At 43.3% G+C, this 25,171-nt stretch overlaps 1 protein-coding gene across 1 annotated transcript in view; it reads right to left on the reverse strand.

Annotated features, from left to right (window-relative positions):
• Positions 1–25,171, reverse strand: part of LOC136586035 (zinc finger E-box-binding homeobox protein zag-1-like) — a 99,491-nt gene that overhangs the window by 18,546 nt on the left and 55,774 nt on the right. Inside the window, exons 2-3 of the mRNA XM_066584435.1 lie at positions 9,504–9,650; positions 3,153–3,274 (exon numbers count right to left, since the gene is read on the reverse strand). Of these exons, the coding sequence (XP_066440532.1) occupies positions 3,153–3,274; positions 9,504–9,650 (269 nt within the window). The remainder of the gene's footprint in view (positions 1–3,152; positions 3,275–9,503; positions 9,651–25,171) is intronic.

Raw genomic sequence — 25,171 nt, forward strand, 5'->3', positions numbered from 1 at the left:
TGGAAGTTTGTTCCAAGCATCTACTACTCTTTCAGCAAAATTTTTTGCTTCTCATTTCTCCCCACCAAACCAATCTCAGATTGTATCCTCTTGTTCTACTGTTTAGCTTCCTAATTAAACCACTTCCTGACTCATCTTTATCTATACCTTTAACATATAAAGGTTTCCATCACGTTCCCCTCTCCCTTCTCTCCTCCTGTAACATATATAAAGCTTTTCATCATATCCTCCTCTCCCTTCTCTCCTCCTGTAACGTATATAAAGGTTTCCATCATGTTTTGCATCTCCTTTCTCTCCTCTTGTAACATATATAAAGGTTTTCATCATGTCTACCCTCTCCCTTCTCTCCTCCTGTAACAAAGGTTCCCATCATGTCTACCCTCTACCTTCTTCTCTCTTGTAACATATATAAAGGTTTCCATCATGTCCCTCCTCTCCCTTCTCTCCTCCTGTAACAAAGGTTTCCATCATGTCCTCCTCTCCCTTCTTTCCTTATATAATATATATGAAGGTTTCCATCATGTCTACCCTCTCCCATCTCTCCTTCTGTAACATATATAAAAGTTTCCATCATGTCCCCCTCTCCCTTCTTTCCTTCTATAAAATATATAAAGATTTCCATCATGTCCCCCTTTCCCTTCTCTCCTCCTGTAACGTATATAAAGGTTTCCATCATGTTTTGCATCTCCTTTCTCTCCCCTTGTAACATATATAAAGGTTTCCATCATGTCTACCCTCTCCCTTCTCTCCTCCTGTAACAAAGGTTCCCATCATGTCTACCCTCTACCTTCTTCTCTCTTGTAACATATATAAAGGTTTCCATCATGTCCCTCCTCTCCCTTCTCTCCTCCTGTAACAAAGGTTTCCATCATGTCCTCCTCTCCCTTCTTTCCTTATATAATATATATGAAGGTTTCCATCATGTCTACCCTCTCCCATCTCTCCTTCTGTAACATATATAAAAGTTTCCATCATGTCCCCCTCTCCCTTCTTTCCTTCTATAAAATATATAAAGGTTTCCATCATGTCCCCCTTTCCCTTCTCTCCTCCTGTAACGTATATAAAGGTTTCCATCATGTTTTGCATCTCCTTTCTCTCCTCTTGTAACATATATAAAGGTTTTCATCATGTCTACCCTCTCCCTTCTCTCCTCCTGTAACAAAGGTTCCCATCATGTCTACCCTCTACCTTCTTCTCTCTTGTAACATATATAAAGGTTTCCATCATGTCCCTCCTCTCCCTTCTCTCCTCCTGTAACAAAGGTTTCCATCATGTCCTCCTCTCCATTCTTTCCTTATATAATATATATGAAGGTTTCCATCATGTCTACCCTCTCCCATCTCTCCTTCTGTAGCATATATAAATGTTTCCATCATGTCCTCCCTCTCCCTTCTTTCCTTCTATAAAATATATAAAGGTTTCCATCATGTCCCCCTTTCCCTTCTCTCCGCCTGTAACATATATAAAGGTTTCCATCATGTCCCCCCTCTCTTCTCTCCTCCTGTAATATATATAAATGTTTCCATCATGTCCCCCCTCTCCCTTCTCTCCTCCTGTAACATACATAAAGGTTTCCATCATGTCCCCCTCTTCAAACTCTCCTCCTATAACCTATATAATGGTTTCCATCATGTCCTCCTCTTAAAGGAGATGTCTCGAGGAAGCAGTTAATTTTTTTTTTTGCCCAGTCCCCCCCATTAAACACACATTACTAAGCCCCCCTGTAAATGACATTTCTAGCTGGTTCGTACTTACCGTTCCAGCGTTTCAGCAAGTTATAAAAGTTTCCTCAAGATGGCCGCCGGCTCTTTCCCAGTCGCTCGCTGCAGCCCGACGTGCGCGCTCCCGAGACGCCGCCAGCTGTGTCTCCATGGCAACCGGACGCATCGCAGCCGCCGACCAGACGCCCCGCAGCCGCCGACCAGACAGCAGGTAACCGGCGCTAGCCCCCGGCTCCCCAGCGCTAGCTCCCCCGGCGCAGCGACAGCCCCCCCCATCGCAGCGACAGCCCCCCCGGCCTAGCGCTAGCTCCCCCGGCGCAGCGACAGCCCCCCCGGCGCAGCGACAGCCCCCCCGGCGCAGCGACAGCCCCCCCGGCCTAGCGCTAGCTCCCCCGGCCTAGCGCTAGCTCCCCCGGCCTAGCGACAGCCCCCCCGGCCTAGCGCTAGCTCCCCCGGCCTAGCGCTAGCTCCCCCGGCGCAGCGACAGCCCCCCCGGCCTAGCGACAGCCCCCCCCATCGCAGCGACAGCCCCCCCGGCCTAGCGCTAGCTCCCCCGGCCTAGCGCTAGCTCCCCCGGCCTAGCGCTAGCTCCCCCGGCCTAGCGCTAGCTCCCCCGGCGCAGCGACAGCCCCCCCGGCCTAGCGCTAGCTCCCCCGGCCTAGCGCTAGCTCCCCCGGCGCAGCGACAGCCCCCCCGGCCTAGCGACAGCCCCCCCATCGCAGCGACAGCCCCCCCGGCCTAGCGCTAGCTCCCCCGGCCTAGCGCTAGCTCCCCCGGCCTAGCGCTAGCTCCCCCGGCCTAGCGCTAGCTCCCCCGGCGCAGCGACAGCCCCCCCCATCGCAGCGACAGCCCCCCCGGCCTAGCGACAGCCCCCCCGGCCTAGCGCTAGCTCCCCCGGCGCAGCGGCAGCCCCCCCCGACCCATCACTTACCTGGGAGGCTTCTCGGGGCTGCTGGGCTGGGCTGGTCTTCTCCGCTGGGCAGCTCCAGTTTCTGCACCTTCCTCTAACAGAGGATGGTGCAGAATGGCCGCTTCAGCGCGCTCCCGAGCAGTGACAGCTCGTCTGCGCATGCGCAGAAGAGCTGTAGCGGGGAGCACACTGAAGCGGCTCGTGCTGAATGGAGAAGACCGGACTGCGCAAGCGCGTCTAAAAAAGCAAGCTGCCAGCGAATTTAGACGGAACCATGGAGACGAGGACGCTAGCAACGGAGCAGGTAAGTGAATAACTTCTGTATGGCTCATATTTAATGCACAATGTACATTACAAAGTGCATTAATATGGCCATACGGAAGTGTATAACCCCACTTGGTTTCGCGAGACCACCCCTTTAATTCTTTCCTCCAGGTTATGTTGTGCTAAAAAAAATAAACAGTTTTCCAAAATTCTTGTTGCTACAAATGTTATTTAAGTGATAGAATGTATTTCCATACCTGCAAGGCCTGCTGGGAAATGTCCAGGCAATGACAAGCATTAAAAGTAGAGTCAATCTGTGAACTATTGTCTATTGGGTTATATTCCTTTCCACAGTGCAGACAAGATTTCAGTTCTGCTCCTTGAAGAAAATCACAGTAAGTGACACAAAGCAAAGATTCTCAGAAGAATAACATGAATAATGCCATGCTTTTAGTCTTGTTTGTCTGTATTGTGGATCTGTGATGAGCTATATGCCTCTATACATTAGTACAGCAAAATTACTTTACTTTACTCTCCCATCTGCTAATTTGGACATTTTGATAATCTACTTTTGTTTCATATACAGAACTTCATGTCGATTGTCACAAGATCATAATGTGAAAATTGAACAGAAAAACAATTCTGAGTTCACCGATAAAACCTCTACTTTTATAAGTAAATGACAGATACCGTACTTTCCTAGAATTATCCATTAATCCAGAATATTTGGATATAGTAGCCAGAAACCTCTAATGCCAGAATAGGAGAATTGAAACCAAAAAAGTAATTTCTATAGAATTAATGTTTATGAAATATAAATTTGCACTATAAATATAAGATTCATCAGTATAAAAGTTAGTGTAATTTTAATTACATGCAGTACAGTGTAAAGGTGTCAGGCAGAAGTCAAAAATATGCTGCAAAATAAGAATTTTTTTCAAAGATAGAAGATGTCTGATTGCCTCCATATTTATTCTGCAGCAGGACAACGACCCGAAACATAGAGCCAATATCTTTAAGAACTATCATCCGCATAAGGAGGAGTAATGAGTCCACATCCATCTGCAGGTGTGTGGTCTGATTGGAAAGTGGGGAGGTGGTGGTGATTGGACAGCTGGTGGTGTCACTAGCTGGCCAATCAGACATATATATAGATATTCCCGTCCCTCCTCTTAGAGGGCATTGGTTATTTCTCTGCATGGTAGCGCTCTGGTCCAGTCTTCGTCTTTCTGGTGTAATCATCTGCTAGATAAGTCCCTGGTTTTTGTACTGATTACTTGCTATCATGTATCTGCTTCCGAGTGCTGCTGTGGCTTTTGGTATTAACATTTGTCTTTTGCCACTTCTTTTACCATCTAGGGACAGTCCAGGTAGCCCTTAGATTCTGCCCACCCGTACTAGGTCTATCACCCCACTTTAAGGCAGGGTTTTCCTGTATTAGGCTTTGTTCCCACAAGCGTATATCGTCCCACCGGTTTAATGGCCGGCCGATAAACACTATGATCTGATGCATTGGATTCCAATGCATCAGATCAAATGGCCATATTCCCGCAACGTAAAAGCGCCCGGCCGGCCAATATAGCGCAGAGCCTTTTTTACGTCAGGCCTTAAAGATAGTCCTCGAACTATCTTTTGGGCCGGAATACGTCGGCCGCTGCATGGGCTACTATGGGAGCCAATGACATTGGTCAGAGAATTTTAGCGTTTAGCGTGACTGCTAAACTTCCTCCCTCTTCTCTCCTCCCCTCCAGCTGATTGCAATGTGAAGGGGTGGAACATGGGTGGAGCTAAATACCGCTCCGTCCAGCCTCCTCCCATTGCTGGATGCAGACAAGGGGCGGGACATGGAATCAGGCAGAGGGGAGGAGAGAGGAGGTGGGCCGGCGAGGGGGAGGGAAGGGGCAACGGCATGGTGGCCTTGGTGTATATACGCCAGGGCCCATGCCATCTGAACCGGCGCACAAACATTAGATTTGTGTGCCCGTTCACAAGTTTTTACACCTCACATCATAGCGCATATCGTCGGGCCGTGAAAACGGCAGCTAATATGCTCGTGTGAAAGAGTCCTTAGTGTAATAGCGTGAGTTTTCCCTTTCCCTCTTTTAGTTACATTATTTGCAGCTTTGTTCTCTGAGTTTTCTGTGTATATCCGTCCTATTGAACAACCATTACGTTTGATCCGGAGGAAGCGTCCGGATTAGATGTAACAATGACACCAGGGTTATGTAACTGTGCCAAGAACCCTAAATATATGGTATGTGGATGGTGCAGTAACAGGAGTATCCACGGTGGATATCCCTCTGATGCGGACTATTTAAACCCTCAGATGCCGTAGTTGCTATTGTTTACGGGGTGCCGATGAGTTTCCATCACAGTTGGGGCTTAAAGAAGGTCCCCAGGGCTGCCATCTGTGTATATCTTTCATATAATAAGGACAGCTTTTTGTCAACTATGTAACAATATTGACTTTTGATCACGCAAGGAATAAAGTATATGTTCTGAAACCAGAATATTTCTTTAAAGGAACTATGTCACCCAAAAAAAAAATCAGATAGAGAAGCATATCACATTTTTCTACTTTGTTTTACTTCTTTCATTGTAAAATTTTCTATTCTGCTGTGTGTATATGACTATGGAGGCGGCCATCTTTTATGAGCTACATTTAACAGCATTTAGAGCATTTAGTGTTATGTTTTACAGCAATGGGTCATTCACACAATGGGCAGGAGGGAACCATTGACTTGTATGAAGACTGATCTAGACATGCTCTGTGACCTGTGCAAAGCTTATTTTTCAGTAGGGGTGGGGGGGTTAGATCATCACAGCTTTTGTGAATAGTGGGTCCTGTTAGTGTAATCCTGCCTGTGATGTTAGTGCAAAGCTTTCTCTGCAGATCAGTAAGTAACAGACTAGTATTAGGCACATTGGTCAGTGTGAAAGATGTTGGATCTTAGGAATTTTTTTTAGATAGAAATTCTGACCAAAAATTTAAAAAAATGTATTAAAAAACTCTTAAAAATGATGTTTAACAAAAAACAGGTCATTTACGGATGACACATGACCTTTAATGATGTTTGGCAATAGGATGTTTAATTAGTTTCAATAAGAACCAACAGAATTGTGAATGTAGCTCTGGATTACAGCACGAACTTTAGCTTAGAGCCACTGCAAGAAATGTAATATGTGGATTATATCTATAGTATAAATGGTTAACCTATTAAAAGATCAACATGATCTTAATACACACACTATAGGGATAAACAATCAAGTTGAAATGCCAATCAGTAACAACTACTGTCCCGGAAATGACAAAAACTTTCATAATGATAAGAAAAAAAATCATAACAGTTTCTTAGCATTTTTCAGAATGTCAAAGGACGTTGATCTCATTTCAACCTATATGTTGTACTAAGTGTGATTCAGTAAGCCAAACCACTGTTAGAAGTGTGTAGGCTCTGGGAAATAACATAAGGGCACTAGGGTAACGTGCTTATATACTTTACAGTATTAATGCATTTGCATTCGTATACACCTTGGAGAGCTGTAATTCTTGACAAAATACCAGGGTTTCGTAACTTAAACCACACAAAAACCTCTAAATGTTTTCTGCTTACGGTTTCAGATATTGTTATGCCATCAAACAACATCTGGGTCAGAACTATGACATTGGCAGTTGACACCAGCCTGTGAATCATTTAAATGTTAGCTACAAATGTAGCAAAGTTTAACTTGACTGCAAACTTGTCGAAGAAAGTTATCCGAAGCAATTAAAAAACTATTGTTATCCTACCGTACCACTACGAAACTCATGGTAAAGTAACTGAAAGGGTAAAAAAAACGGAGGCACGCAAAGTTATCATAGCGCTCTGAAAGCCAAGTTAAACTTTTTGCTATATCTGTGTGTACTGCAGGCCAGGGGCATTTAGCAGTTGTTATAGTCAATCAAGGATGTAGAAGTGAGCTTGTACTCATCCCTACTAGAGATGAGCGAGCGTACTCGGAAAAGCACTACTCGCTCGAGTAATTTGCTTTATCCGAGTATCGCTGTGCTCGTCCCTGAAGATTCGGGTGCCGCTGCGGCTGACAGGTGAGTCGCAGCGGGGAGCAGGGGAGAGCGGGTGGGAGAGAAAGATCTCCCCTCCGTTCCTCCTCGCTCTCCCCTGCAGCTCCCCGCTCCGTGCCAGCACCCGAATCTTCAGGGACGAGCACAGCGATACTCGGATAAAGCAAATTACTCGAGCGAGTAGTGCTTTTCCGAGTACGCTCGCTCATCTCTAATCCCTACCATATACCGTATTTTTCGCTTTATAAAACGCACCGGACGATAAGACGCACCCCCATTTTAGAGCGGGAAAATAGGGAAAAAATATTTTGATCTCACCAGGGACAGTGCAGGGGATAATAATGGGCGACGGAGCAGAAGGAGCAGAAGAGGTCTGAAAAACGGAGCTCCGTGTTACATCAGTGCTTCTGTGTGGCAGGAGGAAGGGAAGAAGCCATTTGGTGGAGGTGGGGAGCAGCGGTACATATGCGCAGCAGTGGGGAGGTGGGAAAACTACTAAATGATGGCACATTTGTTCGTGAGATCGTGACGAATTTCGGCACATTTGCTCTAAAAGATAAAGCAACTCCCCCCCCCCCCCCCCCCGCTTTGGAGGGAAAAAAGGTGCGTCTTATGCAGCGAAAAATACGGCAATATGTTTTTTGTCAGAATTGGCAGCTCACACAATATTCATGAACCATGTAACTGCTAGTTGACTCTTGCGTCATCATTGTCACAAGGGGTGCAATCGCCATGCTCCTAGTGGTCTGTATGCATGTATATGTGTGCTGGTGCTTAGCTTATTATTACATTTGCATTCATTTTATTGCAGCTTTATTTTAATAAGAGCCGTGTATTAATAGAGCCGTGTATTAATAGGGCCACGCGTTAATAGAGCCACGTATTAATAGAGCCATGTATTAATAGAGCCATGTATTCTGCACTGAACATGCTGCTACATATGGGATCTATTAGTGTATTGCTGGTGTAGCATGTAATGTGTACCGTCTGACTTGTTAATGTTTTTAATTGCCTGATTTGTGTAATAAAGTGGATTTTCTTACATATTGTTTTATTCTGTGTGATTGATTTCATTGGATGGCGATCATTGAGTAATAACGCAGAATATTATTGGTATTTTTAAGCCTGCTTTTTGGAGTAACTCAAAAAATTGCAATTGTGCCTCTTTTGGCATTCATTTTGCTGTAAAAATGACGTATTTGCAATGGGAGGGGCCTTGATGGTGGCGGAGCTAAGTTCTGTTAGGGCTTCTACCCACTAATTGCTGCGTTTTTTCCAATGGAACTTTCTAATGTTAAAATCGCATTGCAGAAAAATCACAAATTTGTGCTTTTGCGATTTTTGTGCGATGCGATTTTAACATCAGAAAGTCCCATTGAAAAAACGCAGCGATATCGCAGCATTAAAAAAAACGCTAGTGGGTAAAAACCCTAACTCTTTAATTTTTCTGTTACAGCTTGCACTTTTTATTGAACCATTTTTTTGTCCATACACTGTTTCTCTCAATTTTTAATCCCTTTTTTTTGCAGACAAGATGACAAAAAATGCAATTGTGTCTTTATGTATTTTCACTTTTTAATAACATTCATAATATAGGATTAATAATTCAATACTTAAATAGTTTGGTCTTTTATGGAGGCAGCAGTGCCAATTACCTTCTTATTTTGTTGTTTAGCTTGCTTTTGTTGGAAAAGTGGGGATTCAATTCTTACTATTTTATATTTTTCAAAAACTTTACTTAACTCAGTTATAAACTTTTTTGTCTCCTCCGAGGACTTAAACTTGCGATATAATTTGTTTGCTCCTCATGGGTGTTGATGGGAAGCCAGAGGGAGACCCTAACCCCTGTATGGCAGCTTACATGCGGTTAGCATTGACAGCATATATAATTTGTCAAATTGACACAATTGGAGCTGGCTGTGAACATACGGCGAGTGTCAACTGTCAATATCCTCTGTGATGTTTATGTATGTTACAGGGGACAAAGGGTTAAAGAGAACCTGTCAACTCTCTGACATGTCTGTTTTAGTAAATACTTGCATTTCTCATAAAATACATTACTGTAGCATCTTTCATAAATGTTGAGTAGAGTTGTCTCTAGGTTAATCTTCCTGGAAATGTATAAATTGACACCTGAGTGTCACTATTTCCGTAGTGAACAAAATGTGCCCCTAAAAACTGACACATTCCAATCGACCAGAGAGCGTCAGACTGTGTAAGAACAGAACCTACGTAGAAGGTGTATCGTAACACCCAGTTGTCAATTTGTACATTTCCAGGAGGAAAAGCAGAGGAACAGTACAATACAGAGTTCAAGAAAAAATGCTCCTCCTGAATTGTTATTTCATGAGGGCTGCAAGTATTCCCTAAAACAGATATGACCGACCAAAGCGCTCACAGGTCCTCTTCTACAATATATTTACATATATGTTGACCAGTGCATTAAGGGAAGTGATCTAAACAATACGTTGGGCACTTCTGCACTAGAGGGACAAAGCAAAGTGTCCACTTTTTAGCCTAAGAGGACATCTAAGCAATAACTTACCCTCTGGGGGCGCTGTGCGTCCATCCGTTTCACTTTTCAGTGTTGGGAAGATTAAAGTAAGTGGCGAAGTATTTGATCTCTGTTCTTCATCTCTTTCTATTCTGGAGGACGGATCGGCCGTTGTGTGAAGCTGCTCTTGATTGTCCCCTGAAAAAGTATGCAGAAATCGTAAAAAAAACCACAAAGTATTAATGAAGTTGTGAAACATTGTACTGAATAGTAGGTACTCTTTAGGGAGCTTTCACAGCTTCTGTGAAGACCAATGTGTCACCACCGGATTTATAAACTAGCACCAAGTGTTTTCACTTTCAGTTTTAACCCCTTAGGCCGAAAGTCTCATGGAATGTCTGCAGCGGGACTATGCAGAAATTCCGTGAGATTTCTGCAGCGGGAAGGCTGCTTCAAAACCAGTGCCATTCGGTGCAGATTTGGAGCTGCTTTTCCGCCTGTATTCTGTTGCGGTAATCTCTCCCCATAGAGAGAAGAGAGCCCACAGCAGAAACAGTGATACAATTGACAAGTTGCAGATTTGAATTCCGCATAGCTAGTCAGTTTCCACATAGCTTGTCTGCAGCAGAGTGTCTGCAGCGTGCGAACGAGATTTTTGCAAATCTTGTCTACTTTGCTGCTTAGTCTCAGGAAAGTCCGCACGAAAATTCCGCAGCAATTCCGCCACGTGGGAACCCAGCCTTACAGCCCACATTGCTATTCTCTATCACGGCTGTGTTCAATGCACAATCAGCATAGCAGTTTACTGGATAAGACAGCAGCACAGCATACTAGCACAGCAGCTCATATGCTATATGAATATACAGAGATCTCTGATATTTCCAGCCTATGTCACAACTGTGATTAAGATATAATTAGCATAGCAATGTATTAAATCTTAAATTTTGGCTGCTCTATCAACTAGCACCCTGTGCCTCCCAGTGTTGGCTGTCTGCAGTTCTATCGTTTCCCTGAGGACAGCATGCTGTATGAATATGATGGTGGCTATAAATGACTGCCCTTTCAGCATGTCTAGCTAACATACACTTGGTTCCTCTATGGATATAGTCAAGATCTAATTCAGCCACCTATTCCCTTATTTTAAAGTGTATTTTTTGAGTGCATATATGTAAATAATGTATACATGGATAACACACAGACAGGAAATACAATGTACAACCTATTTATGTTTCAGTTGAAATAACTGATAGCTTGTTTTAGCTTGAAAGAAATTCCGCTACAGTTTTTTGCTATCGTCTCTTTACACTGTTTACTGTGCAGCATAAACGTGTTATCTTTATTCTGCAGGTCAGTACAGTAAGGCCGCCTGCACACGGGCGGAAATCCCGCGGCGGGATTTCCCGCGGGATTTCCGCCACTGAAAGTTTGCATAGGAGTGCATTACAATACGCACTCCTATGCAGACGGCCGCGGTTTGGCCGCGCGAAATCTCGCGTGGCAAACAAACCGCGGCATGTCCTATTTTTGTGCGGGGCTCGCACTCACCCGGCCGCCGGCTCCGGTCTGCGCATGCGCCGGCTGCGCGGCAGCCGGCACATGAAAGAGCAGGGGCCGCCAGGCGCGGGTGAGTACGCGCTCGTCTCTGCAGGCTCTCGGGTCGGGTCCCGCGGTGAGAATTCTCGCTGCCGGATCCGACCCGCTCGTCTGCAGGCGGCCTTATAGAGATACCGAATTATATTTGTATGTTTTTTTTTTCTGTTTTAGTATTTTGCTCAATAAAAGCTTGCTTTATGGAAGAGTCTTTTTTTGTGTTATCGCAGTTCAAGAGCCATGGCTTTTTAAATTTTCCATCAATGTAGGTGTATGAAGGCTTGTTTTTTGCAGGATGACTTCTTATTTGTATTGGTATTATTTTGGGAGACTTGGATCACTGATTACATTTTATTAGAGATGAGCGAGTATACTCGCTAAGGCACTACTCGCTCGAGTAATGTTCTTTAGCCGAGTATCTCCCTGCTCGTCCCTGAAGATTTGGGGGGCTGGCGCGGGGCGGGGAGCGGCAGGGGAGAGCAGGGAGGAACGGAGGGGAGATCTCGCTCTCCCCCTCTCCCGCCCGCTCTCCCCTGCCGCTCCCCGCTCATCCCTACATTTTATTCATCGATTAGGATATCCTAATGAAAAAAAACATCAAATCTTCCATAAACGTTTCTTTCACATCATCCAGCACACCGTGAGGTGTAAATTATGGTAAGCTTATTTTAACGGTTGCTAAGAGGTGGGGGGGACTTTTTATTGTTACACTTTATTTAATTTAGGCCGGCATCACAAAATTTGCACACGCAATACACTGAGAATAGAGTCTATTGATTTCAATGGGTTCGTTCACATGTGGATATTTTTCTACGCTTTTAGGACACGCAAAAAAAAAACAAACAGTAGGCACATTTGCGCAGCAAGAAACACCATACAAGATAATTGAGAAGTGCAAATGCGCTAGGATATGTGTGAAACACTGCCTAATTGCACAGGAAGAAGAACACCTCTGGAACTCACTATACTAATTAGCCAACCACTAGTTTTTTTTTCCAAGCGCAAATGTACATGCCCATGCATGCGGAAAAAGTACAGTATAATACACTGATGCGCACACAAAAAAGCATTGTTTATTCCTCAAATACGCTATGCTCATGCGCACGCAAATACACATATGCTCGTGTAACGCCGGCTTTACAGAGGTTGTCCAATGTATTCTATTTTAGCTATATAGGTCGCCCATGTGAATAAATAATAACGGCGCTAATACTCACCTCTCCCGGCTCCCCGCTGTGTCCAGTGCTGCTACTCCGGGTTTTTATACAGGATGTCACAGGCTGCTGCAGCCAATGACAGATCTGTGCTCCATCTCTTATTATAGTCTACTGAAATCTAGACACATTTGTATGTCATTAGTATTTTGTCAGTATTAGTTCGGTATTTGCATGCATTACTGTTATTTTTTATTGGGCAAATATGGATCCGTATTTTCCCAGTAGGAATTAAGACAAATGAAAGCGAATGTAGAGGCAAATACGGATCAAATAATGATGAAATACTAATAACATATGCTTGATGTCATCTGTAACACATTGGATTATAGACATGTTACAATGTGAAACCTAAGCCTTAAGACAAGTTCTGATACTGTACATACTGTAGCTATATAGTAACATAGTATGTAAGGCTGAATGAGGACAATGTCCATCTAGTCCAGCCTGTTTATCCTCCTATGTTGTTGATCCAGAGGAAGGCAAAAACCCCCAAGTGCAGGAGCCAATTAGCCCTTTTGGGGGAAAATTCCTTCCCGACTCCCTAATGGCAGTCAGACTAATCCCCGGATGAACCCCTAATAGTCCAAAAATACATATGAAAATGCAGATGTAGCAATCGTTAACATGACTGATGCGTCGTAATTACTCAATTCACAGCATTGTACTACATTGTGGTTGCTGCCATAATGCATTAAATGTCAGGTTAACATTTGCTTCATCTATACTGCAAAAATCACGTATAGCAAACAATACAGTAATGAGCATGATCAATTAATTAATGCATTTAGGCTTTTGTTATATGGTCACCTGTTATGCTGCCACTTTCTTATACTCTAATGCTTCATGGTATATTTTTGACCCGTCTTCTTTATAGTAGCCTTGTGTACATATGTCTACATTTTTCCTACATATTACACTGCGGTTGTTTGATTACATCCAACCATATTATTGCTAACTGTCTCAGTTGTCCTGAAAATTCCCATCATACCTTACTGTATATACTGTAGCAAAAAAAAATTAAACTAAAACTTCATCTTTAAAAAAACAAAAACAAAAAAAAAAACTATTCAGCTCCCTCTATAAATTACTATTTCATTTCTAAAACTTTAGTTGGTATTGTCCCTATTATTAAAAACTATACCATAACTTTCTATCATATCTAAAACTATACTATAACTTTCTATGAATGGCTGTGTAACATACACATACCCATTAGATTATTTTTATGCTTCATTTACCCATTAATAAGTTTAGTTTGGACTTTTCACACTCACCTGAATTACTGAACATACTAGTGACTTCTTGAAGGTTTGTGGGAGAAGAAGCTGTCAGCCAGCTATAGGTAGAGACAACTTCCCTACTGAAACCGAATGTGCACTTGCTATACCTACACAGATTAGTTTCACACTGTAGTTTTCCTCCACCCTCCAATGTGCAGTCTCTACAGTGTTGGTGGTTATAGGGTCTGATGGATCTTATATAAGGTCCAGGGCTGGACGGAGACTGAAATTCAGCCCTGACAAAAGTACACAAGCCTACTTACACCATCACAGCACTGTAAATAGGCAGCAATTCACGTTAATATACCCACCAATGCCATAAATGTACTTCACAGGGCAGGAAGGGGTTACATGTGTGCTGGGAATTGTAATTTCTGGACATATTAGTGGACAGCTATGTTACTTACCTTTGCAACTGTAAAATGATATATTCAGTGAGCCATTAGGTTCTACCCCACCCTCTCCAGTCTGGGCATGACTTCTGCCATCCTGGGTCAGAAGCGGTGTCGTGTCTCCTTAAGGAGAGCGCCCAAAAAGTGTGTGGGGACACCTAGGAGGTGAGTGGATCAGGGGATGGTATAGTCTCTCCCTTACGAGAGCACCCAGAAGGGGTGTGAGGGCACCTAAAAGCTAAGTAAGGAGACTTATAAGGCAACGCTCCTCTGGGAAATTTATGCAAATCAGAAAGTTGGGTTTCCAGAGGCTGCACTGGCAGCAGTCATTTTATACCATTTCCAGACAACCTCTTTAATATGTAATGTCATAAAGTAGGTGGTAGTAAAAGATTTTACTGAGATTAACTATATTCACACACGGCAAATTTGTTGCAAAAAGTTTTGCAAGTGTCTCATTGATGTGAATGGGGCAGGAGTTGAGAGCTAGGATTATTTTTTTGTACTGCTGCAAAATTCAGCTTGATGTAGACAAGCATGTAATAACATGTATAGAGCATCCATTTAATATGTAATCTATTCAGGTAGAGGATAGAGATACTAAAAACACACTAAGGGCAAATTTACACGTCTGTAGGCGTTTTATGTGCTGGCGTTTGCAATGGGAGGGGGTGTGATGGAGCGGAACTATACTCCCGCCCTTTGTTCACAGCCAGCTTCCGCCCCCTCCCATTGCAAACAGCGACCTGGGTTGGAGAGGAGAAGAGATGGGGGGGAGTTTAGCAGTCACGCTGCTAAACTCCCTCCCACATCCCTTCTCCGGCAGTTAACATAGGCTAATCACAGGAATCTATGCAGCTGCCGGCAGCGGCTTGACAGTGCCTGGTCTGGCGCTTTCATGCCGCAGAAATACGCCCCTGTGCACTGATGCATTGTAAGCCAATGCATCAGAGGGGCAGCGTATATCAGCCAGGCGTGAAAACCCGGCCGATATACGCCCGTGTGAATATGCCCTAAGGCTCCCTTCACACAAACAAATGCATATTTGTGCAAGCCTGAGTGTAGTGTTTTTGCAGAACGGTTGGTGCTTTTCAGCACGCGGATCGGTGTATTTTACTGTACTTTTTGCACTTTCATTCGCACGCGGTAAACAAAGATCCACCGATTGAATTAGCTAATTAGTCTAATAAGTCCCAGATGTGTTCCTTTTCCTGTGCAGTTATCAGTATTTCACTCATCTCCTAGCATATTGTGCATCTTCGTTGACTTTTTGGAAAATAGAGCATGCTGCAAATTTATTGTGTGAGGAATGCAGATGAAATACACATATGTTGTAAATTAATCCATTGAAATCAATGGGTTCTATTCTCTGTTTAGGAGTGTGCAAATTTTGCTGACACAAACACGCACGGAAATAGATCAGTGTGAATCTGGCCTTACTTGGAAGAAAACTCAGAGCTGAAAACCTAAATATAATTTAACTTGCATCCAAATAAAAAAAAGAGGAACCACAGCCCGTCCCACAACTAAAGATCATGTTTATTCATTTCAGATCTTTCTCGAAGACCGACCTACCCACATCAATGTAAATCTCCAAGTGGTTTATTACAGTATGTATGTAGACTAATATTAATGCTGACTGCTTTTACAAATCGGAAAGCTGACCGGAAGGTTCTGATGGTTCAGGGTGGTTTCACATCTGCATCGGGGGTTCCGTTTTCCTGTTCCGTTCGGGGAGCAGGGGAATCTCTTGGCCAAACGGATTCATCTTGTGACGCAACCGAACAACGCTGAACAGATCCATTGACTATAATGGGGTTTGCTCCCTTTCTGCTCAGCTGCCTGACTCTTCTTCCAGGATTTTGTGCTGTTTCTGTGACAGAACCTCTGATCGAAGGTGCCAACGCGGATGTGAAACCACCCTAAGTGAGCACGATCGCCGTCCGACATTGCGTTCACCAGTTTGCGTTTTCACGGCGATGCAGAAGACACCTCATTCTATGGATCTGGAAGTTTCAAAAGTGGAACTTGCACTTATAAGATATTTATGGCATACGTTCAATATGACTCAGATAGTAATACCCCTTTAAATTGTATTCTGATTCTTGGGGAAGGAACAGAATAGCAATGTTGCTCTCAGACCCAAAATGGTTGTACATTCTTGCTCTGAAGAGTCCAGTCTGGACATGATAATCAATTCTAATATTTTATGGGCTATAGAGGTGATTATAAATGAAACTTTTATAGGTGGAGACCATATAGAATTGTTTCTCTCCTCTCTGTGCGTTATCTGAGAATCCTTGCATTGGCCAAAGGATATGATTCTATGGTCCGCCCATCATTTATAAAGAGCCTGTACAAATACACTTTAAATTGCATTGTAAACACTGTTTTCATCATTGCGCATGCAGAACATAGAATCAATAAGATTTAATAAACTATTTGTGAATCGACTAATAAGCAATAGACCCTAATGGTAAATGGCTAACTCCACAATAAGCTCCAAGTTAGTCTGTCTTCTAGTGCACCCTTGGGGTCTCAGAGCCCCCCAGAGGACCTTCTTGTACTCAGGTGGGTCATCCCATCCCTCATAGGCAGCAGGGTCTTTTTTTTTCACCTTGCAAAATCAGAAAATGTCAACGAACCCACTGACATCAATAGACTTTATTCTCTTCGTATTAGTGCGTAAATTCTACGCACGCAAATACGCCTGTGTGAATCTGGCCTTAGAAGGATTAAATTCAACCGAAATAAACTGTCTAATCTAAAATGCATCTGCAGATTACAACAAAAAACGGAGTATTTCCACGGGGAGGAGTGTTTTTCTTCTATTCTCATAATGTGTATTTTTAGGGGTTTGGACTGAGTCACATTAGACATTTCTGAAATGTTTCTGGAAATTAAGCACCTTTGTACATGCACAGACCTGCAGCAGTTTCGCCGTACAGTCTGTGGAATTGGTGTGAATTTTCCGCAGCAGAAAATTGACACCCAAATCGTCACAATTGGGGCAAATTATGACGTGGATTTTGAATGGATTCAAAGCAGACTTCACCTCTTCAAATTGAAAGGGTGAAATCAGCTGCGGATCTGCATCAAAATGGTGCAGATTTTGACATAGATTTTGGTACAGATCCACAGCAAAACCCTCAGCACAAACTATTCTACGGATTTTGGTGGGGATGTGTACCAAAATCCTCTATGTGTGAATGGACCCTTAACAGCTTATTCACAGTGCCATATGTGCAGCACGGACATAGTTGCGCCTAAATGAATGATGATTCTTCTCTCTCACTGGCAGTTCCAACTCTGTGCCAGAGTGCAGGAGTTTGAAAAAAGAAGTGGGAAGCTAGCGGCTGCATGGTCTATCCCGCACAAATCACGATTGGGAAAAGAGGTGGTGAAAATGAAGCCACTGAAATCCCATAGAGATTAGTGGTATCAGTTTGTCGGTGGAGACTGTTCGACCCGCATCCCATATGGAATTGACATTGAATACTACGCCTGAGAAAAGATAGGACTTGCCCTATCTTTCCTGCACAACATGAATACCGCGTGCAGGATAGTTTGAAAAGCTGGTCAAGGGGAAGGGATTCCCCTCCTTCAGAGGCGGAACTACACTCCATGCCGCCGAGTGCAGTTGCGCCTACGGTCATCTGAATAAGCCCTTATGGTTGTCATTAAAGGGTCATTCATGAGGTTTCATTCACACGGGTGTATTTGCGCTCCATATTACATAAAACAAACAGCTTAATCCCTATTAATTTGCCTTGGGTTATTCAGATTAAGTGTTTTGGTCCATATCATGGACCAAAATTGCTCATTAAAGTCAATGGGATCACGTAAATACGCAGTAAATATGTGTAATACAGGTTTATTCACTGCATATTTATGCATGAAGACAGAAGAAATCTATGGGACTTTTTAGTGTTTTTTTGCGTACATGAAAAACACAGTGAAACCATGCACAGAAAAGAAAACACAAGAAGGTCCAAATATGTGAATATGCACAGTTTTGGTCTATCTCTGTATTTTATGGACTGAAACTGCACACACCTGTATGAATGAGCCCTAAATGTAACTACTCGTTAACACGGCTATGGAGCTCTTGGCATTGGGATGGCGTTTCTTCCCTTCCGCCTATTTAACACTGAGCTTTCTACCTTGGAGGGTGACTTGGGTGCCTGGTAGAGGGTCGGAGCTGTGTCACCACCTGTGAGCTGTTGAACAGAGGTATGGAGGTGCGCACTGGAGCTCAGAATCCAACATGGCACCCGCTCCCTGTGCTGGTGTGCCCCCAATGCCAGGCACTAGTTACATCCTCTGGAGAAAGTGAAGAGCCGGTACTTCTGCATCTGGACTTTGTGGGTCACATAAAATGACTCAGAGGGCTGGATCAGCCCATGAGCCTTGAGTATGACACATGTGCCCTATATCTTCCCACGTAGCCCATGCATGAACATATCAGAACTGAAGTTTAAGTGCCACTATAAAAAATGGTAATGATTGAGAATGAATAAAACCTTTTTCCATAAGTCAGAATGGCGATCCGCTCTGTAAAAGCCGTTCTGACTTTTGCAGACCAAGCTCATCCACACAGCACTTGATTATATAATGTTACCTTACATAGGCTACTACAGGGAAAGGTCTTACTATAAATGAAGTTCAATGCAAGTTCAATCCCCGCATGGTTCAGGTAGCCGGCTCAAGGTTGACTCAGCCTTCCATCCTTCCCAGGTCAGTAAAATGAGTAACCAGCTTGGTGGGGGGTAATAAATAAATAAATTACCTGAAAGAGCTGCGGAATAAGTTGCCGCTATACAAATAACAAGATTTATTTATTTACATGCCTCTTGGTAGGGCGCTTCATGCTCTGTTACAAATTTTGCATTGGGGACAAGAAGCTTCAAGTTATACCTTTACTCAGCTGAGTCAAGAGAAATATTCCCCCAAACCCCGGAGTCACTAATGTCCAGGGGCGTAACTATAGAGGATGCAGGGGATGCGGTTGCACCCGGGCCCAGGAGCCTTAGGGGCCCATAAGGCCTCTCTTCTCCATATAGGGAGCCCAGTACTATGAATAAAGCTTTATAGTTTGGGGCCCTGTTACAGGTTTTGCATTGGGGCCCAGAAGCTTCAAGTTACACCTCTGCTAATGTCTATCCAGTAAGTCTACTGAAACTATATGTTTATTTATAAAAATCTTTTATTTCAGGTTTATTGGCCCTATTACATGGACAAACACAAATAATCATCACCATATCACTGACCAACTATATTTACTTTCACTATAAGGGTTACATTATTTCAATCACAAATTACTGTGAGAATCTGATGTTTCTCAAACTTTCCAAAACCTCCTGGGAGGCTGTGGCAAGTGGGTTGACAATGCTGCATAAAGTGCATGTATAAGACACTTAGACCTCAAGGAACTTCCCCGCTGCCTGATACAATCTTTCTGAGTTAACAATTTAACATATTAATGGAACCGACTAGAAATATCAGTGAAATGTGTGCTGATACTTCAGCATTCATAGAGTCAAACTTTCAAAGTGATAGAATGTTGCAGAACGAAAAAAAAGGTTGGTACGATCTTAGCCGCTAGAACAAAATGTGACTGTTCGCAGCAAGAGAAACCACGTAATCTTGTAGATATGATACTTTTTAATGGCTAACAAAAATACATGATGTTATAGCGAGCTTTCGGATCTATTTCATTATGCCTGAGGAAGGATCCTGAGAGGTCCGAAAGCTCGCAGTAACATCATGTACTCTTGTTAGCCATTAGAGGGTGGTAGGACGGCCTTCACTTAGGCCGGGCTCACACCAGCGTAATTACATCATGTATTGCGCTCGCAATGTACACTCGCATAAAATGCGGTGAATGGAATCAATGAAAGTACTTTGATTTTCATTGGCCCACTCACACTAGCGTTTTTTATTGCCTAAAGAAGAGCGCAGCGTGTTCTATTTTACCGCGTATTCCACACGTACAGCCCAGTTGTTCTATATGGATGCATAATAAACACTGTACATACGCAATTACATTGCATATGTGCGCCGTATATACGCAACGTCACTAAGCGACAGACCAAGAAATATAAAAAAAACAAAACAAGTCAGACTGCGCATGACAGCATTCGTTTTACGCATACAGTCGTGTGAGCCAGCCCTTATCAACATAGGGGTCTCCACTGACAGACTCAGATAATGGGGCTTATTTACTAATACTGTTAAAGGGCTTAAACAGACATGTTTGTGAAAACATGATGAATTCAACCCATTCATTTCAATGGGTTAGTTCTCATTAGCGTGTTCTCACGCGCAATTCCTTTACGCGAGAATATATAGAATCTGCCCTATCTTTGTCCGCCTCATACAGCAAGCTGCCATAGAGATCTATGGCAAGTAACAAAAAAAGGAAAATAACGACAGCTGGCCCTTGCTTGGCTTTAAATTGCCATTTTATTCCATGGAAACAAAGTAACATGCGCACGCGTGTAGAGTACAATGCGCTGACACAGACGTATCAACCTGTTTAGTGCCATCTTCAAACCTAGTTCATGCGCAAATACGCTCCGTCGCGGCGAGTATATTTGCGCATACATTCTACTGCTGAAGCCCAAATACAGTTTAGTGCGGCTTCAGATGACTGTATTTACACATGTTTTTGCCCACGTAGAATATACACATGCAATACGCATAGAAGAAGGCCCATTGATGTCAATTGGTTCGTTCTCACGAATTGTATTTTGTGTCGCCCCAAAAATTAGGTCTTGCTGTAATTTCCTGTGTATTGGCGAAGCAAGGGCCGCATAAAAGTCTGTAGGAGGTGAGCAAATGCACTGCTCAAGTCCATGGGAAAATGAACGAATGTGAACCTCGTTAGCCTAAATAGCCTTTGAAATCATGGAAAGGGGGTGTGGCGCGCATATGAACAGGCCCTGCATGCGTAAAGTATAGTACTATGTGCGATACGTGCACAAATCTACCTCATCAAACCTGGTTCACTGCGTAAATACGATGCACTGAAGCATGTGCAATTGTGCATACGGTCATCTGAAACCACCCTTAGACAGCGCAAACTTAGACTACATACATTTTTCACATTAGCTCTGCTGAATGTAAAATCGGTCAGATTTTAAGAGTACTTAGCCATATCTTTATACCACCTTTTAGGTCTCTTAGTTCAGTGTTTATCAACTCCAGTCCTCAGGGACCACAAACAGGTCCTGTTTTCAGGATATCCTATAGTAAGAACACCTGTGGCAATGTCTGAGGCACCGACGGTAATTACATCACCTGTTCAATACTAAGGAAATCCTGAAAACATGTCCTGTTGGGGGTCCCTGAGAACTGGTGACCTGTTGGGGGTCCCTGAGAACTGGTGACCTGTTGGGGGTCCCTGAGGATTGGAGTTGGGAAACACTGGGTTAGTTTACAACAAAAATGGCACCATTTTTGATGCACAGTATAGACCAGTATGTTGAAATTCCTCTAGGTAGTTTGGACAATCTATTTGAGAGGACAAATTGTAAGGAGGCGCCTTGATGATATAAAAATTGTTATATACTTATAACAATAATAGAAAAAATGAGAGTTAACTCACCTGGTGTCAAACGAGGATACCTTTCCCAAGGCACCTCGCTGACACCGTAATCCAAGTTCACTTATAGTAAAGCCTTTAGTTCCATCCGACCTCATTCGGAGAGCTGCAGGACCGTTTTAGTTTAAGCTCCACCGGATGACCGGGGCTTAGGTAGAGTATGCAGAGTAGATAAAATAAACTATCCGCGCTCCAAGGGAATAAAACGGCTTCAAAGTAGGGAACCAATGTCCTTCTTTATTAATATTCTTTGAGCAACGCGTTTCGGTAGATTAACTACCTTTTTCAAGCTCTGTACATTTAGAATAGCTAGCACATATAAATAGGCACTCACATGTCAGTCCATTTGTCTCCAGCCCTGTGAAATAGCAGGTCTGTAATTAGCGGGGGCGTGGTACACGCCTCCCAGGTAAATCCCACTTCATCTATGTTGATCACCTGGAACGCTCCGATCTGCGCTATTTGAGAGGACGTTTATATATTTCAACCCCCTGCTCTCACTAGTGGCTGATTATTCATCTCTTATCGATGAAGTTGGTCTAGTCCTTTTCCCCTTGGTGCTGCCATCCGGATCAAGCTAAGTAGTTGATGTATTGATTTATATTTAGTATTGTTTCTGCCATTGCTCCTACTGCCATTGGTTGTTACCACCTTATTTTCGACATTTCCTGTATTTACCCTGGGTCAGTACAGGTGTCCTAGGTTCGGGATGTGGGGTCGTGCTTGTCGAGACGATCAGCCCGCTTTAGGCAGGGGTATTTTCCTCCCTTCGGCTGTTAAGGCTAGATTCCCCAATTTTTCCCCTTGCTTATGTCTGGGTGGTGATTTTAGTGTTTTACGTGGGATTTTCTTGAGTTTATTTGTCGCATGTGAACACTGATGTGCATCTGTGCTGAGTGTAGTGCTTTAACATTCAGTATGAATGTAACATCCTAGTACCTTGAATCATATACTCACCTGTCCGCCGCTGCCGGGGCTCAGGCTTGTCTAGCCGCCGCTTGTTCTCCCTGCATTTTTAATTCCCGCCTGCTGAAAAGCTGCAGAGTAGTACAGAGAGAACAAGTGACGGCTAGACGTGCCTGAGCCTCGGCAGACAGTTGAGTATATATATTTTTTTATTATTTTACTACATCTAGGGATTATTTTCAGGGAAGGGCTTATATTTAAAGCCCTTCCCCCAAAATCACTGCGGAGGTACCGGCCTCCTCTTGCTTTTAATGGGGAAACGCCATCCCGATTGAAATCAGTGGGAGAGCTTCGCGTTCAGGAACGGATTAATGGCTTTTCCATTCATTTCAATGGGGAAAATTGATTTGACTTACGAGTATTTTGGGTTAGGAGCTCCATCATGGAACGAATTAAACTTTTAACCAAAGGCACCACTGTATAGTGCTTTTCAGCTTCACTAATCAGATAAGCATAAATCCATTTATGTAACAAGGCTGGCCTCACTGCAAAGTTAGAGAACTTACTGCCCACCAAACAGAAAAATCAGTTGAACATGACTGACTTAAAGTGTACCTGAATTTTTATCCAGTTTTCTAAAATTTAACAGGTACTTCTCACCCTCTCATTTTCTGCTTTTTGCACCCTGTGTCATGTTTGTAACTTCTGATTTTCAGGTGCTCCTTGATTCTATGATTCTCCATTTTGCTACTGCTCTGCTGTTAGCAATCCACTTTCAGACAGGAGGCATTCAGCAAGCCTAACATTCTGTGAGCAGTTCACTGTCCTGCACTTCCATGCCCTGAGTTCCCATGCTGCATTGCACAGTCCGTGATCCAATCTGCAGAGGGACAGTACCTGAATGCTTGCCCCTCTGCTCTCCCAGTATAATGCAGGCATTTTGGTCAAATGGTTAGTAAACGCAATATAACATGTGTACAAACAGACATACACCCCAGAAGAGTCAGAGATTGTGGAGATTGTTATCATAGTGTCTTCAAATCTGTCAGCCTGCAACCTCTGTGTGTACAGGAATACTTCAGTGAAGATAGCTCATCCCCCACTGCTAAGGAAACACCTCTGTGTCTTTGTTTATACAGAAGCTCTGTACCCAAAGACAAGCAGTGGATTGCACAGAAGCTGTAAGGGAGACCCCTAGTGGCAGCCACTTCAAAAGGGATTTACAGCGGTAAAGAAACAAACTTTTAATGCAAGTGTATTACAGAAATGATGAGAAAAACCTAAGCTAGTAGATGCGATGTCTGAAAAGTTAATGCCCCTTTAATATAGATAAGCTTACAAAATAAATCAATTATCTATTGTTACATTTGTGAATGTCCTGTATATCCATGAATGTTACCTGACCTTGGAGAACCTGCTCATCATAAAGTCACTCCTAGGTTATATAAGGTTTAATTTGTGTGCAGAGGAGCCTGAGCCCCAGTAGCTAAAACCAGGAAGTGTGGTGTAATTAAATATTGTCAATGCTGACAGTATGTGGTCTTTGCTGGCCTACCTTGACAAGCTTACTATATGCCTAATTACTGGTAAAGGTGGTACTCGAAAGGTGCTGCACAGAGAGCAAAGTTCTCATAAGGGTGGAGGGCTCAATACTCAACCACATTTTGTAAAGTTTGCATTCTGTAGGGAGTGTGAAAATGAATTTATCTGCAAAATGCCCTTATTGTGGTAACCATTCTGTTTGAAAGCATATGTCCAGCCGTCACATCTCTACACGTTCCCATGATCATAGCACTGCGAATTTTAGCTGCGGTCACAGCTGCTACATCGTCTTTATGCAAAGAACTGTACGCACAAGCAGGTAACTAGTCTGATAATTCACAATGGGTTTTATATTTTTCTACAGCAATGCAGAAATACATTTCATATCACATAAACATGATGGCTGACAGATACATCAGAAAAAAATATGTTTTAAGGCAGATTGCCACCAAGGCTGACCACAATTAACTTTACCACCTATCTATAAGATAAATGATAAAAATCTGGTTGATGCGGGTCTCATACTGAGATCCCCACTGGCCCCGAAAACTGGGATACTGTGCCTTCCTCTCCTCCTCACTGTGGGTTCTTTGCACCCACCTGCAGCAAAAATAATGCCAGTGCCAGATGTATCATATGACGAACATCAACAGCACCCAATGGATATTGACTATGATGGGATCCATTGGGTTTCCGTCGTGGTGTCCATCAAAACAGCGCAGGATGCTATGATATCTTGTCTGACCAAATCTCTGCTGGAGGCTCCTAATGGAGCCTACCATGCAAATATGAACCTGACTTTAGCTGTGGTATATGCAAATAGGACACCCCAGTAAAAAGTAGCAAGATGGCTTATGTGCTGCCACAAGCACTCTTGATAATTCTGATTATATAGTGAAAGGGCATGGCATTTACATATAGCATGGCTTTTAATTCTGACCACAATTACCAATCAAGGGGCCAGCTTAAGTTGCATTTACGTGGGCTGATTATCGAGAACAAACCTTCACCCGAACATTCATTTCCCTAATACTTGGCCTTTCTGAATAAAGGAAGATTGGCCAATGAACAGGCAAATGCTCGTCTGCTCATGTAAATCGAGACATATGCAGTAGACTTTGATAGATGATCGTTCAACCCCATAAATCCCCATCTACTGTGTGTGAACGGCAGTGAATGAACGCCA

Source organism: Eleutherodactylus coqui, chromosome 1, assembly GCF_035609145.1.
Source record: "Eleutherodactylus coqui strain aEleCoq1 chromosome 1, aEleCoq1.hap1, whole genome shotgun sequence".
In the NCBI taxonomy this organism is placed as follows: domain Eukaryota; kingdom Metazoa; phylum Chordata; class Amphibia; order Anura; family Eleutherodactylidae; genus Eleutherodactylus; species Eleutherodactylus coqui.